The sequence below is a fragment of the Hylobates moloch genome, unplaced genomic scaffold (genome assembly GCF_009828535.3).
Source record: "Hylobates moloch isolate HMO894 unplaced genomic scaffold, HMol_V3 SCAFFOLD_6, whole genome shotgun sequence".
Classification (NCBI taxonomy): domain Eukaryota; kingdom Metazoa; phylum Chordata; class Mammalia; order Primates; family Hylobatidae; genus Hylobates; species Hylobates moloch.
Genome location: NW_026652281.1, coordinates 137,034,234 through 137,053,121, shown reverse-complemented (window position 1 = coordinate 137,053,121; position 18,888 = coordinate 137,034,234). Strand labels below are relative to the sequence as shown.

Below are 18,888 nucleotides of genomic sequence, written 5' to 3'. Positions count from 1 at the left end.
GAATAAAATTAGCAAATCAAGATTTAAATATTATAAACTGCTTTGCATAAAGAAGATATTCTATAAAGAAGACAAATTACTTTAAATACTAGTTAGGATGAAAAATGGTATACTACTATTGCTAAGTGAAGACTCTTCCTGTAAAGCAAATATCCATGACTTGGCTATAATCTTACCTTGTAATTTCCTATTTACTAACATAGTACTCCTATCTGCTTAGATTACCTATACTAGATTAGATGCCTGATTCCATGGCTGTGTAACTCATTCAATGAGCTAAAACTCATAATACTTATTATGTGCCAGACATTGTGCTAAGAGCTTCAAATGGATTGATTCACTTGCTTAAAATATTAGAAGTAGCTTGAATATAATTTTTTAATTGGCAACAAAAAAACCACCCTCCAAAAAATCCAAAAATCCAAGCTGGAGAACTTCAACTGATATAATTTAAAATCCTGGGTAGCATGGCAAAATGTTAGAAAGTGCTCCTCTAGACCCTTATAAATAAACCACTCTTCAACAGACTACAATGCAGTGGCTGAGTAGGGTATTTCTTTTACTTTAGGTCAGTGAATACAACATAAGCACACTTGACTTCGAGCTTGTAAGTGTATACCCCATCTATCATCATTAAATAGTTAAAAACTTGCATGAAATACATTTAAACAATAATCTCATATTTAAATAATCCTATGGTAAGCATGTGCTCAACAGACAAACAGGGATAAAACCAAGACTCTCACACCGGCAAGCTTATGTGCATATTACAAATCGATCAGCAGCTCTCTGCTGCCCTCTGCAGTTTTGTGAAGTAATTGCTACAAAATAAAATGGCATACACTTTATGCCAAGCACAGTACCCAGCGATCACAGTACCCAGAGATCAATCGCTGGAGTAAAAGAGAGCGTAAAGAGAGCTACATACTTGCTCAACTGCTGGAAAATGGAGGCACATGCAACAAAACTTTCTGCTTTAGTCTTATCTAGGTGGGACGAGAAAACTACACTTGGAATGCAAATATTGGAAGGGCTAGGGACACCAGTTCTACAAATTATTCTGAAGGGAATTCCTTATTATTAAAAAAAATAAGCTTTTGGTTTTGTCTTCTTTGAAATCAGATATCACTTGCTTTACATACATAAAGACATATCTGTTCTTTCCACAAGTCACCTTTACAGGTCCTCTAGGGAGGCACGAGGGAGGATCTTTAGATCTAAGCCACAGTTAGAACCTGCCTCTCAGTAGGTGTTATCCTTCTGAGGAAAAAAATGACTGATCTATGAGGAATTAATCTTGGAAATAGCCCCTTGTTTCTTAAATCAGAAAATTCTATTTCCCAAAACTCAATCTTTAACAGAAATAAATTTTCTATGTCAGGACTGCTTAAATTCGGCCCAACAAGTTGTTTTTAGACCTTGATCAACGGATGTGGGTAAGAGAAAACCTCCTATTCAGTTCTTCCGATGTTGGATGCAGTCAATGTACGGGTTAGGTCAATACTTCTTGTTTTGGAAGCTTAGTCATCTGTGTCCATCTGGATCTGTTTCCCACAGCGTGGCCACAGTTCTTCCTATATCAAAATTACCCAGGAGGCTTGCTAACAAAGCAGATGCCTGGTTGTCACCTCACAGGTGTGTGGTGTCAGACACTTCTCAGGCTGTGCATGGTTAATACATTTCCTGTGATGCTTAGACACAATAAAGTCTGGAAACCACTGATCTACACAAAGTGACCTTTCTTAATAAACACAGGAAATACTGAACGTCATTTTAACTTTTCTACCAGCAAATAATGTAAACACACCTCACTAACTTCCAAATGTTTTACAGCAGCAGTCCCTACCCTTTTTGGCACCAGGGACTGCTTTTGTGGGGGACTATTTTTCCACAGACTAGGGTCTTGGGGAAGGGGGTGTTCGTAATGATTCAAGCACATTACATTTATTGTGTACTTTATTTCTATAATTATTAAACTGTAATATATAACCAAATAGTTATACAATTCACCATAATGTAGAATCAGTGGGAGCCCTGAGCTTGTTTTCCTGCAACTAGATAGTCCCACCTGGGGGAGATGGGAGACACTGACAGACTATCAGGCATTAGATTCTTGTAAGGAGCAGGCAACCCAGATCCCTTGCATGTGCAATTCACAACAGGGTTCACGAGCCTACGAGAATCTAATGCTACCACGGATATGACATGAGGTGGAGCTCAGACAGTAAAGCAAGCGATGGGGAGTGGCCGTAAATACAGATGAAGCTTCGCTCACTAGCCTGCTGTGTGGCTCGGTTCCTAACAGGCCACAGACTGGTACCAGTACATGGCCGGGGGTTGGTGACCCCTGTTTTAGAGCAAGCAACATTTCCGCTGGTTTAAACTCAGGATCAGGCCAGGCAGGGTGGTTCATGCCTGTAATCCCAGCACTTTGGGAGGCCAAGTGAAAGGGCCTCTACAAAAATAAAAATAAACTCGGGATCAGAAATCTAAGCTCCTTCTAGGATTTGATTTAATCGTTTGTAGACGGCATTAAGTTCAACAGTGGTAACTCTAAGAAGTTGGTAAAACTGACCACCTTAGTTCCAAAGGATGCCCATTAGAAACGAAAGAAAAGGAGGCTGGGACAGGCGGATCACTTGAGGTCAGGAGTTTGAGAATAGCCTGGCCAACATGGTGAAACCCTGTCTCTACTAAAAATACAAAAATTAGCTGCGTGTGGTGGTGGGCACCTGTAATCCCAGCTACTTGGGAGGCTGAGGCAGGAGAATCACTTGAACCTGGGAGGCGGAGGTTGCAGTGAACCAAGATCATGCCACTGTACTCCAGCCTGGGCGACAGAGCAAGACTCTGTCTCAAAATAAACAAACAGAAAACAAACAAACAAACAAAAAAAAAGAAAACAAGAAATGAAAGAAAAGGGAGGCAGGAGGCAGGGCGTGGTGGCTCATGCCTGTAATCCCAACACTTTGGGATGCCGAGGTGGGTGCATCATGATGTGAGGAGTTCGAGACCAGCCTGGCCAATATGGTGAAACCCAGTCTCTACTAAAAATACAAAAATTAGCTGGGCGTGGTGGCACACGCCTGCAGCCCCAGCTACTCCGGAAGCAGAGACAGAATCACTTGAATCCGGGAGGCAGAGGTTGCAGTGAGCGGAGATCGCACCACTGCACTCCAGCTTGGACAACAGAGAGGGAATCCATCTCAAAAAAACAAAAAATAAAAATGAAAGAAAAGGGAAACAACAAAATCAGAAAGGTTGCTCATGAAGTTAACAGGACTATGCAGGCCACTATGGAAGAAGTTACTGAAAACTTTTTGGAAGCAATCAAGAGAGTATTCCCTGCAAACACACCCACAGCCACAACATTGGTTAGATTAGAAAATGGTGCAATAAGGTGGTAGAAACACGGAAGTCCAAAAGATTAAGTAATGTGGAATTTAGGAAAAATGACAGAGGGAAGAGACTGAAATATAACTTCTGTTCTAAACTGAAACTTCTGAGCTTTGATAATGGTTCCTAAAGAGAAAATGACCTTAAAGAATAATCCTTAAAATTTTCAGAGCCTAATGTTTTAAAATCCCAGATACCAGGCATTCTGAATGCATGTTCACCAAGCAACAGACTTTTGGATCCCTTATGTGTACATGTAAATGAATACCATTTGCAAACCACTAGTGAAAGGGAGCAAACCCATTGAAATGATTAAATCTGCATTTTGGCTTACAAATAAAAAATATATGTTTGCAGGAAAGAATTAAATCACCAGAACCTGGATGAGTTCAAAGTTCCTTCATCTTCTTCATATTAATAAAGGCCACCACCATCCATCCAGTAGCTGAAGACAAGGAATCATTCTAACGTCTCACTCCATCCCTCCAATCGAATCCACTGCAATGTGTGGTCAGCTTTACCTCTGACATATATCCCGAAATCATTCACTTCTCTTCAGATCCACAGTTCAAGCTACTATCATCTTCACCGGGCTACTGCATTAGAGCCTAATTGGTCTCAAATGTTCTATTGATGTCCCTCCTCCATCCTCATACCCCTCCATTCTCTGTACAAGAACTGAATTCTCTTATTAAAATATAAATAACTTCCATCTCTCCCTGGCTTAAAATTATCCATCTGTTTCCTTCTGCACTTGGAATAAACTTCAAGTTCTTTACCACGGCTTAGGAACTATTCCATAATCAGACCCTTGCCTACTATCAGCCCACTCTCTTCCTTAATCATTATGCTTCAGGCATCGGCTCTTCCACTCCTTGAACATGACAAAACACCAAGCTTATTGTTACTTTAGGGCTTTATTCAACTGCTTTCTTTGTCTGCAATGCTTCCCTCTCAGACAGTCACACACTTGGCTGCTCCCAGCACCACCCTCCCCCAAGTCTCTGCTGAAAGGCCACCTCTCCAGAGAGGCTTTCCTGACCAGCCAATCTAAAGTAGTCCTCTCCACCTGTCTTAGTCAGGTTGCTATAACAAAATAACAGACTCGGTAATTTATAAATAATAGAAATTTATTTTGCACAGCTCTAGGGGCTGGAAATTCCAAGATCAAGGCACCAGCAGATTTCGTGTCCGGTAAGGGGCTTGTTCTCTGCTTCAATATGGTGCCTTCTTTCTGCATCCTCACTTTGTGGAAGGGGAGTAGAAGGGCCCAACAGGTTCCCTCACGTATTTTATTGGTATACTTTATAAGGATACTAATTCTTCTAATCACCTTCTAAAGGCTCCACCTCTTAATACTATACATTGAGGATTAAGTTCAACATGAATTTTGGAGGGAAACATTCAAACCATAGCACCATCCTTCCAACCCAACCCATCCTTCATCTTAACATTTTGTCCTAATTCTCCAATGAGAGAACAGAAACCCTGTCTTATTCACCACTGTATCCCTCAGGGCCTCAAACAATGTCTGGCAGGTGGAAGAAATGCAAATATTACTTGAATAAATGTGAGAAGAAGGCCAATTATGGCTCTCATGGGGGAGAAAAAGAAGCTATTCATTCAACAGCTATTTAATGAAGGAAGACTGTGCAAAGCCCATGACAGTGGTCCTCAAGCCTCAGCATGTGCATATGAATTACCTAGGAAATTTACACATGAGACCTAAGAAACTGCACTGTGACAAGCAGTCCATAAAAGGTGATTTTCTTATGGAATCAATACCAGCATTCTGCAGTATGTGCCATAGGTCCTAATACTATAAACACTCGCTATGGTCTGAATGTGTCCCTCCAAAATTCATGTTGAAACATAATCCCCATTGTGTTGGTATTAAGTATAAGTCATAAGGGCTCCAACCTCATGAATGGATTAGCGTACTAATAAAAGAGGCTGAAGGGAGCTGCCCTGCCCCTGCTGCCATGTAAGGACACAAATGGTGCCATCTGTAAGGAATAGGCCCTCATCAGACACTGAAATTGCTGGCACCTTGATCTTGGACTTCTCAGCCTCCAGAATTATGAGCAATAAATTTCTATTATTTATAAGTTATCCAGTCTAAGGTATTTTGCTATAGCAGCTCCAACACACTAAGATAGCATTTTTGTATCATAAGGTTATTATTGCAATTCTCTTCTGCTGCTACATCTGTCCTTCACCTTAGCCAAGCCTCTCAGAACCAGTTATTTGCTTCACATACCTAGTACATCTCAAATGTTGGCTAAAATTCCATTCCTGTGGGTAGTTATACCTACATTTAAGCTTTCACAAATAGTAAGATTTACTGCTGAAATAAACACACAAATACACTATACTCTCATTGAGAGCTTTTCCTGTTTTTACCAAATCTTAACTGCTTTCCTCCTCAATTACTCTGGATTTACGAGTCCTGCTGAGAAGTGACACTACATTTGAGCCTGAATTATCTTCCCAGCCACAGGACAAGTGAAGTTAGCTTGATTAACAGACTTTGGCTACTATTATTTGGTTGTGTCCAACAAGAAACCTTTAATAACACATAGACCCTATATGGAATAGCACTTCTTTCCCAAATCATCAGGGGTCAGCTTCATGTGCTTTTGTGGTAGGGCACACACTTTGGTTGTAAAGTAATCAATTTTTATTTATTTAAATTCTTAAAATGGAATAATGTAATATAGGCTTACTGTAAAAAAAGCAAGTATTACAAAATTGCATTACATATAAATTAAAATTCCCTAATAATCACACCTCTCAAAGTTACTTACTGCTTATACTTTGGTGTATACCCTTCAAATTTGTATGTATAAACATATTTTCACATAGCCTTAACTTAAAAGAAATCATCACCGTTGTATAACCTGATTAATTAATTTGACATTATATTACAGGCAGCTTCCCACGTCAATACCTATGATTCATCTTTTTAAAAAAATTTTTAAAATTATTTATTTATTTATTGAGACAGAGTCTCATTCTGTCACCCAGGCTGGAGTGCAGTGGCATGATCTCGGCTCACTGCAACCTCCGCCTCCTAGGTTCAAGCAATTCTCGTGCCTCAGCCTTATAAGTAGCTGGGACTACAGGTGCGCACCACCATACCTGGCTAATTTTTGTATTTCTAGTAGAGATGGGGTTTCACCATGTTGGCCAGGCTGGTCTTGAACTCCTGGTCTCAAGTGGTCTGCCCACCTTGGCCTCCCAAAGTGCTGGGATTATAGGCGTGAGCCACTGCACCTGGCCAAGATTTACCTTTAGCAACTGCATTGTATACTACATAAATATAACAACAAAATTTAAGTAATACTCTGGGAAGAACATATTTTTCTCTCCTACTATACCCTCCCAATAGGTCTGACACCAGATGAGAGTTTTTTCCACACTAAACAATTCTCCAATGGACACCAACAGGGTGTCCTATAATTCAATTCAGTTCTGTCATATCTCCAGGTAGACAGTGTTTGATCCCACAGGTTAAGAGTTTAGTCTCACAAGCCTGGCCCCTCTTCAGACACTAATCACAAGTCCCAGGTTGTGACCTATGATTCCGACTGAATGGTTAGCACAGGGTTCTTACCACCCCCTCTGTGGGTTCAATAGTTTGCTAGAATGGCTCACAGAACTCTGGGAAACACTTTACTCACACTTAGTAGTTTATTATAAAGGACATTATGAAGGATATAGAACAGCCAGGTGAAGAGACACACAGGGAAAGGTAGAGAGAGAAGCAGTGCAGAGCTTCCACGCCCTCTCTGGGTGCTACCCTCTTAACACTTCCATGTGCTCATCAACCTGGAAGCACATCAGACTTCTTGTTCAAGAGTTTTTATAGGCCAGGCGCAGCAGCTCACACCTGTAATCCTAGCACTGTGGGAAGCTGAGATGGGAACATTGCTTGAGTCCAGGAGTTCGAGACCAGCCTGGGCAACATAGTGAGACTTCATTTCAAACACAAAAAAATTTAGCACGGTGTGCTGGAGGGCGCCTGTGGTCCCAGCTACTTGGGACACTGATGGAGGAGGATTGCTCGAGCCCAGGAGGTTGAAGCCTGCAGTGAACTATGAGCGCACCTCTGCATTCCAGCCTGGGCAACAGAGCGAGACTTGGCTCAAAACACAAAAAGAAAAAAGTTTTAATGGAACTTAATCTCCAGCACTTGCCCTTCTCCTTTCCTGGATTTCGGTAGGTGGTACCAAAAGTTCCAACCCTCTAAACCTCTAATCACTTAGTCTTTTTGGTGACTGGCCCCATCCTTCCTTAGGCTATAGATAGGCCACACCCTAAAAGTTATCTCATTAGGATGAACTCAGGTGTTATCAAAAGGGGTACATTAAGAATAACAAAAAATACACTAGACTATCAGAAAATTCCAAGGGTTTTAGTGGCTCTGTAACAGGAACCAGGGACAAAGACCAAATATATTTACTATACTACAAATACCCTGTTTAACATTGTCTAGCTTTCCAAAATTATGAATGATGCTGCAACACATCTGTATATACATTTGCATATATTTCTAATGTTCTTGAAATATTCCTTGAAATAAATGGCTACAAGAGAATCAGCGTTAATGCGGTCATGTCCAATATGGTAGTTACTAGCCACATGTGACTATTTTATTTTAAAATTATTTATTTATTCATTTTGAGACAAGGTCTTACTCTGTTGCACAGGCTGGGGTGCAGTGGCGTGATCATGGCTCACTGCAGCCTTGACTTCCCAGGCTCCAGGGATCCTCCCACCTTAGCCTCCTGAGTGGTGGGGCTATAGGCTTGTGCCACACGTGATTATTTTTATTTTTAAAGGCTTTAAAAAAAATTTTAATTAAAAAAAATTTTTTTTATGGAAAGACAGGGTCTCACTATGTTGCCCAGGCTGGTCTCAAACTCCTGGGCTCAAGTGATCCTCCAGCCTCAGCCTCCCAAGTGCTGGGATTATAGGAATGAGCCACAATGCCTGGCCCATGTGACTATTTATTTATTTTCTGAGACGGAGTTTTGCTCTTGTCTCCCAGGCTGGAGTGCAATGGCCCAATCTCGGCTCACTGCAACCTCGACCTCCAGGGTTCAAGCAATTCTCCTGCCTCATCCTCTGAGTAGTTGGGATTACCGGAGCCCGCCACCAGGCCTGGCTAATTTTTTTTATTTTTGGTAGAGATGGGGTTTCACTATGTTGGCCAGGCTGGTCTCGGGTCGAACTCCTGACCTTAGGTGATCTGCCCACCTCAGCCTCCCAGAGTGCTGGGATTATAGGTGTGAGCCACCCCGTGTGACTATTTAAATAAATTAAAATAAAATTCAGTTCCTCAGCCATAATAGCCACATTTCAAGCGCTCAACAGCCTGACGTAGTCAACAGCTACCATACTGCATGGTGCAGGATGTAGAACATTCCTATCATTGTAGAAGAGTCTATTGATAGCCCTATCTAAAGAAATGTTCACATAAAAATTTGCTATCTGCGTCCCATGAAGTGACACAACAATTTAAATTCCCAATATTAGTATATGAGTTCCAACATCCTCTCCTTGTCAACATCAGATCAATATTCTGATCTGATAGATGAGACATAATGTTTTAGTTTGTATTTTTTTTTTTTTTTTTGAGACAGAGTCTTGCTCTGTCACCCAGGCTGGAGTGCAGAGGCCTGATCTCAGCTCACTGTAACCTCCATCTCCCAGGTTCAAGCAATTCTCCTGCCTCAGCCTCCCAAGTAGCTGGATTACAGGTGCACACCACCATGTCTGGCTAATTTTTGTATTTTTAGTAGAGACGGGTTTTCATCATGTTGGTCAGGCTGGTCTCGAACTCCTGACCTCATGATCTGCCCGCCTCGGCCTCCCAAAGGGTGCTGGGATTACAGGCGTGAGCCACCACGCCCAGCCTGTATTTTTTATTATTATTAATGAGGCTGAAAGTCTTTTCACATTTTTTGGCCATTTATACTTTTTTAGTCATTGTTGAACTATCTGAACTTTATTTTAAAAGATCCAAATATAATACTATCCTGTTCCTGATGAGCTATTAAAGCTAAACCATATATGCAGAAGACATTTCTTCAATCTGTTTCGCTGGCTTCTTGAAAATTTCGGAAAGATATTTATCAAAATAGCATAAAAACACCTAATAATGTAGTACCACAGTTAGCTGAAGGCAATCTGCACTCTTACAGGTTGCTTCCTTAAAGTAGAGTCAGTGGCTTTCATTTCTCTAAATAATAGGACTAGCACTGCAGTATGTTACTGTTATGAGATATTCTTACAAATTTTCAAATTAGCTATGAAAACACTTAGACTGGTATATAAATGAATAGAAAATATTTATGTTTTAAACATGAATACTACTGTATGATTATGTTTATATGAATGTCTAGAACAGGAAAAAACCACCTATGGGACAGGAATCAGAAGAGTGGTTAACCAGAGACTGGCAGGGTTGGGAAAGGAACGACTGATAAAGCACACAAATGGAGTTTCCTGACATGATGGAAATGTTCTCTATCTTGATAGAAACGTGAGCTATGCAGGTGTATACAACTGTCAAACTCATTGCATTCTACCCATGAGAACTGATATACAGTTTCACTAAATTATATCTCAATTTTTAAAAGGAGGGAAAAAAGTGAAAAAAAGTATTGTTCTACTTAGAATATTAAACTTACAGGCAATAAAAATAATTATCCTCACTGGGTGTGGTGGTTCACGCCTGTAATCCCAGCACTTTGGGAGGCCAAAGTGGGAGGACTGCTTGAGCCCAGGAGTTGGAGACCAGCCTTGGCAACGTGGTGAGACATTGTCTCTACCAAAAAACCCACAAAAATTAGCCAGGCAGGGTGGTGCAAGCCTGTTGTCCCAGCTACTCAGGAGGTTGAGGTGGGAGGATCCACTTGAGCCCAGGAGGTTGAAACTGCAGTGAGCCATGATCGCATCACTGCACTCCAGCCTGGATGACAGAGTGAGATCCTGTCTTAAAAAAAAAAAAAAAAATCCTAAAAGTATTTATAGAACTTAAAGTATGATTTTCTGGCCTAAGAGACATGAAAAATGTTTTACTAAATTAGAGGTGGGGATCAGATTTTGTGACACCTTGAGCCAAACCATTCAACTGTCAAATCTAGAGGGCACTAGAAAATTAATATAATTTCAGGGCAAAATATATTAAGGTATCAGAAAAGCACTGCTAACTTTTTAACACAGATGCATAATCAGTGCTTCTAAAAAGCCTGAAACCTGTTATAATGTTATGGAACAGTACTTAATTTTTTTGAGCTGTATTTGCTGTGGTAGTTTATGAACTTGGCTCATTTTTGCCCTTTTTCCTCCTGTTCTGGTGGCGCACACTAGCACAAAAGCAAACACGTTCACATTAAAGCTAACTGATTTGATAATGAAAAGTGTCTAAGGAGAGAGAAAGAGAAGATGCTCCTTCCCACCCCAGGCTACCTTCCCACCCCCATTGTTAGGCTTAGGCTGAACATTTATTATCTCAACTCAATACCAATGTATCACAACCTGTTCAGTGAGTGAGCTCCTTAGTGGCATAAACTACAATCTAGTTCAAGTTCTTTGTAGACAAACTCAAGACATTACAGTAACTCTTCAGAGACTACCTTGCTTGTGCAATCAGAAGGAAGTAGGACAGCAGGACTTCAGTCTCCAAAAGTGAAGGCTTGCCCAGTTAAGGGTGTGGCCCCAGGGCAAAGAAACAGGAGAGTGTACATTTTATTAGTCTATCTGCTTTGCAGCAAGACAGATGTTTTTGTTATTACATTCTACATTATACTCTAGCTTTGGAATCCAACAGATTTGATTTGAGAATTAGTTTTGTAATTCATTAGGTGTTTGATCTTGGGCTAGTTACTTCATCCCTCTAAGCTGTTTCCTTATGGGAAATAACAGTATGTATCTCATAGGCATGTCGTGATGATTAATGAAAACACAAGTAACATTTTAAGTCAGTGGATGGCACATTGTAGGCATTCAACAAAGGATAGCTAGCTATAATCAACACAATTCTGTTCCTCAAGACCTCTGCAACCAAAACCCCACCAAGATATTCAGGCAGTCATATTTTGCTAATAAGGGATTAGCATAAACAGGAAATGTTTATAAACATAAATGTAGCATAAACATAAAAATGTTCATTACAGAAATTTCAACAGCCAACCATAGAAAAGGTCATAACAGAAAACTAAAAAGTATATATAGTTTTGAAAATAAACAAATAGACTCTTACATTACAGACTCCTGAAGTACAAGATGAACATAACTCAAGGTTCACAGAAAATAATGAAAATTTCTTTGCTAAGCAGACACACTCAAGTGCTTCCCTGTCATGCCACCGATTTATCTCAGATCCAACACTACTAAAGCCATAAGAAGACAAAGGGGCAAGTTATTCTTTACCACAGATGAGGTGGTCTATGATACAGTATCGACCACATTTTAAAATGCAGTGTAAGTGGCAGATCCTGCACAATAAATAAAATACTTACCTGTTTCTCTTCATCCGACATGTTTTTTTCCAGTTCTATTAGGTATTCTTCATCTAGTTCAGAGGAATTCACATCTTCATTAGATTTGTTCTCAACCTTGTCCGCTCCTGGCTCCTCTTCAAATGAGGCACTGCAGTCATGAAAACACTCCTCTTCTCCCTGGTGCTCCTGGAGATGGACCTCATCATCCCTGAGCAGCTTACTCTGGGAATGCTGATTTTTGGGATCAGGAACTGGAGGGCCAGCACACTCGGCTTCCTGAGTATCTGTAACCTTCAAACCATTTAACAGATCCTCTGGAACCCTACAGTTCTCTGACTTCTCCCCCATGCTGCCCAGTGAGGGAGGTGACGCTAAAGCTGGGGGAAAACAAAACAAAACTGCTATGTAATGGTGCTTATATTTTTAAAAGTTCTGTTTCAAACCTAAACCAACCTCTGCATTACAGCCAAAAAACACACCGTAACTTCCTTTCACTGGAATTTATTATTTAAACATATAGCTTATCATAAGTAATAATAATAATAATAATGTCAAACGTCATTTTAACTGAGACCCCTTTTCTGGTCAAATCTGGTACCAGATCTTTTTTTCTTTTTTTGAGACGTAATCTCAGTCTGTCGCCCAGGCTGGAGTGCAGTGGCGCGATCTCGGCTCACTGCAACCTCCACCGTCTGGGTTCAAGCGATTCTCCTGCCTCAGCCTCCCGAGTAGCTGGGATTACAGGCGCCTGCCACGGCGCCTGGCCCAGAACTTCTTAAAAGCAACAAAAGAAGCCGTTTTTAATGTAACTCTTCCACGTTCCACACCGTTCGCGTTCTGTTTGGATAGCAAAAATTAGGCAGATACTAAAACAGTGACAAGAAAAAGGAAGCAGCCCTAATCTCCATTCAGAATGAATAACCAAGGCACGAATAAGAAACTACGGTCCGTCTTTTTAGCACCACCACAGGAAACCCAACAATACGTTTCTAGTGGACTTCAAAATAAAATCCGTGCCAAAATTGTGATCACTTTAACCCAAATGCGTGTGGTAGAGCCCACGCAGCTTACACTGGAAGGGGAACGCTGGCGCAGGTGACTCTAATCAGGATTACCGCGGGGGCCAGAGTCAGGCATTAGAAAGCGTGACTCTGAACCCTAGCTGCCCAAGAGAACACTAGAGATACTTTAGAAAATACCACTGCTCAGACCCTGACCAAATTCTGATTTATTAGCGTCGCGTCAAGCAAGGGCAAAAGGTTTATTCATTTATTTATTTTTTTCATCCCAGGTGATTCTGATGTGCATCAATTGCGAACCACTGCTGTAGAAGCTGAGTCAGAGCATCAGCAGCCCAGATATTTGCAAAAATTTGCTAGAGATTTGCAAAAATGTAAATTGCTCTAGTAGCAGCAAAATCACGCCAACGACCCTTGTATCACGACAAGAGTCTGAATTTGCCCTAGTATGTTCCAAGAACACTTAAAAAACCAGCAAGATCTTAATACGGAGACTTCGCCTCCACAGCAATGTCTTGCTTCTCTTCGCTCCCAGGTCTACTGGAAGAACACAGGAGTTTGAGCTCCTAGGGTTAGGGAAGTGACGCCTCGCGCTTCCCAGAAGATTATTCCCCAGCTTTGTTCCTCAAAGCCAACACGCTTAGACCCACGGGGTTACTCACAACCTCACAGCTTCTCCGGTCTCCACCTTCTTAGCCTCTGAGAGCTCCTGCTTCCGCTCAGTCAGGTGCACTTCCGGCGATGACGACTAATAGCGTCGCTATTGGCAAAGCATCCTGGGAAATGTAGCGAAACTCTCAGGGAGGAAAGGCATGGTCGCTGTGTGACGTCATTGTACGGCGTGACATTTGAGAGATAGTTGCCATCTTGGGTTACGGCCAGACTCCGCGTTAGTCTGTACGAAAAGAAAAAAGGACAAAAGGAAGTCTGTCCCTGTGGTGTTCGTTTCACTATGTATGTATGTATGTATGTATGTATGTATGTATGTATGTATGTATTTATTTATTTATTTATTTTTGAGACAGAGCCTCAGTCTGTCGCCCAGGCTGGAGTGCGGTGGCGCAATCACAGCCTCTACTCACTGCAGCCTCAACCTCCTGGGCTCAAGCGATTCTCTTGCCTCAGCCTTCTGAGTAGCTGGGACCACAGGTGCGCGCCACCACGCCCAGCTAATTTTTTTGTATTTTTAGTAGAGACGGAGTTTCACTATATTGCTCAGGCTGGTCTTGAAATCCTGGGCTCAAGCGATCCTCCCTCCTCGGCCTCCCAAAGTGCTGGGATTATAGGCGTGAGCCACCACGCCCAGCCCATTTTTATTTTTTAACGGCTAGCCAACTCAAACAGTGGGAGTGGAGAAGAAACAAAAAGATCTGTAACTGGTTGTGATCAGTTAGTTGTAAACACCACTGCACTCAGACTAACCTCAATAATATTTAAGAATGTAAGGGAACCCTGAGACCAAAAGTGGTTGCCCTATACATTCATTTGAGAAATGTTCTTTGAAAGTTTATTAGCCCCTGGGCATTGTGCTGGGATCACAGAATTGAAATATAGTACCCATCCTCGAGGTAGCCAGACAGGTAACCAGCAATGACAGCAGATAATTCGTTTTCTGTAATTCACAGAACCTATTGCAGAGATAGATAGCTGGAAGAGACTTTTTCAGGAAGAGTATGAAACTTGTTTCTTGAATTTCCGTCTAAATGAGGTTATGCATACAGTTGTATTTTTTGTAAGTCGAAAGCTTTATATACCAAAAGAAAACATCAAAAATATATTATATTTTTGGTTTTAATATTTCTGAATTTAAAGAAATACACCCAGAATTTAAAAAGTGTAAATGGAGGCTGAGTGTGGTGGCTCATACCTGTAATCCCAGCACTTTGGAAGGTGGACATGGGAGGATCTCTTGAGGCCAGGAGTTCAAGACCAGCCTGAGCAACATGGCAAAACCCATCTCTATCTATATATACATATGTGTGTGTGTGTGTGTGTGTAAATTAGCTGGGCACAGTGGTGCATATCTGTAGTCTCAGCTACTCAGAAGGCTGAGGTGGGAGGATGCTTGAACCTAGGAGTCAGAGGCTGCAGTGAGCTGTGATCACGACACTGCACTTTGGCCTGAACAACAGAGGGAGACTCTGTCTATTTTTAAAAAAAGAAAAAAAAAAAAGCAAATGGTTAGGCCTCTTTAAGAGGCCCTGTTAATTCAATTCTGGTGTAATGGAAAGGCTCTAAACTTTGGAGCTAAATAAATAAGTAAATACATAAAACTTGAGTTACAGTCTCAGCTTCCTTTACTAGCTGTACAACTCTGAACAATAATTCCCATTGCTAATATTCATAGACTATATGCTTATTAAGCACCACATGCTGTGAAAAATGCTTTAGGTGGCTTATTTGAATACTGAGTTCTAATTCAGGCTCTGCCACTGAGTAGCAGTGTGATTTTGGGGCCAGTTACTTATGCTTCTAAGGTTTTTATTTTACTTTTTTTTTTTTTTTTTTAAGAGACGAGTTCTCACATTTCCCAGGCTAATTTCAAACTCTTGGGCTCAAACAATCCTCCTGCCTCAGCCTCCTAACATGCAGGGATTATGGATGTGAGCCACAGGGCCCAGCTAACTTTTTAGTGTATACATTTACCTCATATGTAAAAATTGGGATCGATAACTGTGGTACCTACCTCACAAGCTGGTTGGGAGAAAAAAATACCTAGAAGACAAGGAGCACAGGGCGCGGGAGAAAAAAATATCTAGAAGACAAGGAGCACAGTGTTTAATGAATATTAGCAACAATAATATTATATGGCGGGTCTTGTGCCAGTAGCTGGGGACAGAAAGCCTAATAAGACAGAATCCTTGTCCTTCCCCATCATCAGGAGCTCACAGACAAGTGGGGGAGTGAAGAAGGGAAATAAAGAAGTTACTGAGCCCAAAAGAAGAGCAATCTGCCTTTCTTTGTATGCCAAAAGAAATCAAAGTGCAGCTGGCCCAATTTGGTAGGTCTTCACTAATAAGATACTCGAGTTAGGCTGTAGAAAGAGGAATAGTTCACTTAGTGGAAAAAAAAACAAAAAACCAGGATCGGTAGAAGGACATGGAATCTGGAGCATAAAAATATCAGAAGCATTTTTAGGAACAATAAGTAGTTGGATGCTGTTTAAGTGTATGTAGAACACAAAGCAAGAAACAAATTTTTAATGATGAAAGCCAACTCATCCATTCCTGGAAACATGAAGATTTTGTTTCTTAGTCCTTCCAACTATCCTGTAAAAGGACAAGAAATGTTTTTGATTCAGAGGGTGGCTCTGTTTGCATTTTCCCAGGGCAGAGACCATGTTTGTCCTGTTTACAGTTGTAAGGGATCAGTGAACATCCTATTTTAGAAATTTATGGCCAAAACACTGGCCACTCAGCTGTCTGAGTTGAGTAAGTAGATACTGACACTTTTGGAGTTATAGGGTTGTTGTAAGAATTAAATGGTGTCATGTCTTATCTAAAACACAGAAAATGAAGTGCTCAAGATAGAAAAAATACTTAAAATATTTTTTGAAGTAGATTCTCTCTCTGTCACCCAGGCTGGAGTGCAGTGGTGCAATCTCGGCTCACTGCAGCCTTGACTGCCTGGGCTCAAGCAATCTTCCCCACCCCAGCCTCCCGAGTAGCTGGGACTAATTACAGGTGCTCACTACCACATCTGGCTAATTTTTGTATTTTTTGTGAAGACGAGGTTTTGCCATGTTGCCCAGGCTGGTCTCAAACTCCTGAGCTCAAACGATCCGCCCGCCTTGGCCTCCCAAAGTGCTGGGATTACAGGAGTGAGCCACTGCATCTGGCCACTTTAATATTAATAGCACGTAGCACAGTAAGTACTCAATAAATGTTTGTTGTTATTGTAATCATTATTACTATTAATGAAGATCTCACAGATATTACCATTATTATGATTAATTACTAATAGTGATTTTATTATTACTATTGTTAATGAATACTACTACTACTATTAATAGTGGCAATATTTGTGAAGCTTTCATTCACACCCCCCAGATAGGGAACTGAGCACCCAAGTTTGTTGAAATAATCAGTGCTGAACATAAATTATTGAATAATGAATAAATGCTAGGCATCATACTAGGTCCAGTGGTGGGTATAGCAATAAATCAAGAAAGTAGCAAAAGAATCAGTTTCCCTCAGTGTTTTTTTTGGGGGTGAGCAGCTCAGTGGTTTCTTAATGACACATGTCCATCACCTAATCAGTTGTATTGAGCCCAGTTGGTTTTGGGGATAAAACCTTACATTCTGGGACCCTCTAAGTCCTGAGCTCCATCCTCTATGTTTCCCCTGGGACTGAGCTTCTTGAGCTTGCCAAAGGAGGGTCTAAAATCCAGGAACAGTCAGGGATGCTAAAAGAACTCCTTGAGAATGAGATGTATATAAAAATAAATAAGGCTGGGCATGGCGGCTTATGCCTTAATTCAGAACATTGGGAGGCGGAGGCAGGAGGATTGCTTGAGGCCAGGAGTTTGAGACCAGCCTGGCCAACATGGTGAAACCCTGTCTCTACTAAAAATACAAAAATTAGCTGGATGTGGTGACACAGGCCTATAATCCCAGCTACTCGGGAGGCTGAGGCACGAGAATCGCTTGAACCTGGGAGGCAGAAGTTTCAGTGAATTGAGATCACGCCACTGCCCTCCAGCCTGGGCAACAAAGTGAGACTCTGTCTCAAACAAAATATAGAATAAAATAAAATAAAAATAAATAAATAATTACAATGTAGGTTATGCCTTCCTACAGTGTTTCCAAAAGATGCTTTTGTTTCTTATTTTTTCCCAGTTCCAATCTTTGAATTAAAATTTCTGATGAGACATAATCAAGAATTAGCATTCTGTGCATTTATGTCTACATTTTTGTTTTCCCTTAGATCAGCATGCCCAATAGAAATACAATGTGAACCACATATGTAATTTATTTATTTAGTAGAGACAGGATCTCACTCTGTCACCTAGTGAGTGCAATGGCATAATTGTAGCTCACTGCAGCCTCAAACTCCTTGCCTCAAGTGATCCTCTCATGTCAGCCTCCCAAAATGCTGTGATTACATACATGAGCCACTGTACTAGGCCACACATATTTTATTAGTTTATCTTTGTTTCGTGACAGGGTCTCACTCTGTCACCCAGGCTATAGTGCAGTGGCACAATCATAGCTCACTGCAGCCTCGACATCCTGGGTTCAAGCCATCCTCTCACCTCAGCCTCCCAAGCAACTGGGACTACAGGTGAATGCCATCGTGCCTCTTTTCTTTTCTTTCTTTTTTTTTTTGTAGAGAGAGGGTCTTGCTATTTTTACCAGGTTGGTCTTGATTTCCTGGCCTCAAGGTATCTTCCAGCCTTGGCCTCCAAAAATGTTGGGCTTATAGGTGTGAGCCACTATACCTGGTCAAATTTTAAATTTCCTGGTATCGGCATTAAAAACAGTAAAATAAGTAAAATTAATTTAATATTTAGCATTATTAAATGCAATTAATGTTTTATTTAATCAAATATGTCTAAAATATCCTTTGGGCATGTGATCAATACAAAAATGTTTATCAAGTGTTTTTTGTTTTTTTTTTTTTTTTGAGACGGAGTCTCACTCATTCTGTCTCCCAGACTAGAGGGCAGTGGCACGATCTCGGCTCACTGCAACCTCCAGCTCCTGGGTTCAAGTGATTCTCCTGTCTCAGCCTCCCGAGTAGCTGGGATTACAGGCATGCACCACCATGCATGGCTAATTTTTTGTATTTTTAGTAGAGATGGGGTTTTGCCATGTTGGCCAGGCTGCTCTTGAACTCCTGACCTCAGGTGACCTGCCCACGTCAGCCTCCCAAAGTGCTAGGATTACCGGTGTGAGCCACCGTGCCCAGCCGTAACAAGTTATTTTACATTCTCTTTTTCTTACTAAGTCTTTGGGGTC

At 41.1% G+C, this 18,888-nt stretch overlaps 1 protein-coding gene across 2 annotated transcripts in view; it reads right to left on the bottom strand.

Moving 5' to 3' along the window:
* TTC1 (tetratricopeptide repeat domain 1) overlaps window positions 1-13,673 on the bottom strand; it is a 56,926-nt gene extending 43,253 nt beyond the window's left edge. Inside the window, exons 1-2 of one of the 2 annotated variants that reach the window (XM_032158525.2) lie at window positions 13,591-13,673; window positions 11,928-12,286 (exon numbers count right to left, since the gene is read on the bottom strand). In XM_032158525.2, coding sequence (XP_032014416.1) covers window positions 11,928-12,257 — 330 coding nt within the window. In that variant the 5' untranslated portion in view covers window positions 12,258-12,286; window positions 13,591-13,673. The remainder of the gene's footprint in view (window positions 1-11,927; window positions 12,287-13,590) is intronic. The other variant, XM_032158526.2, reaches the window with a different exon arrangement.
* Window positions 13,674-18,888: the final 5,215 nt, after the last annotated feature.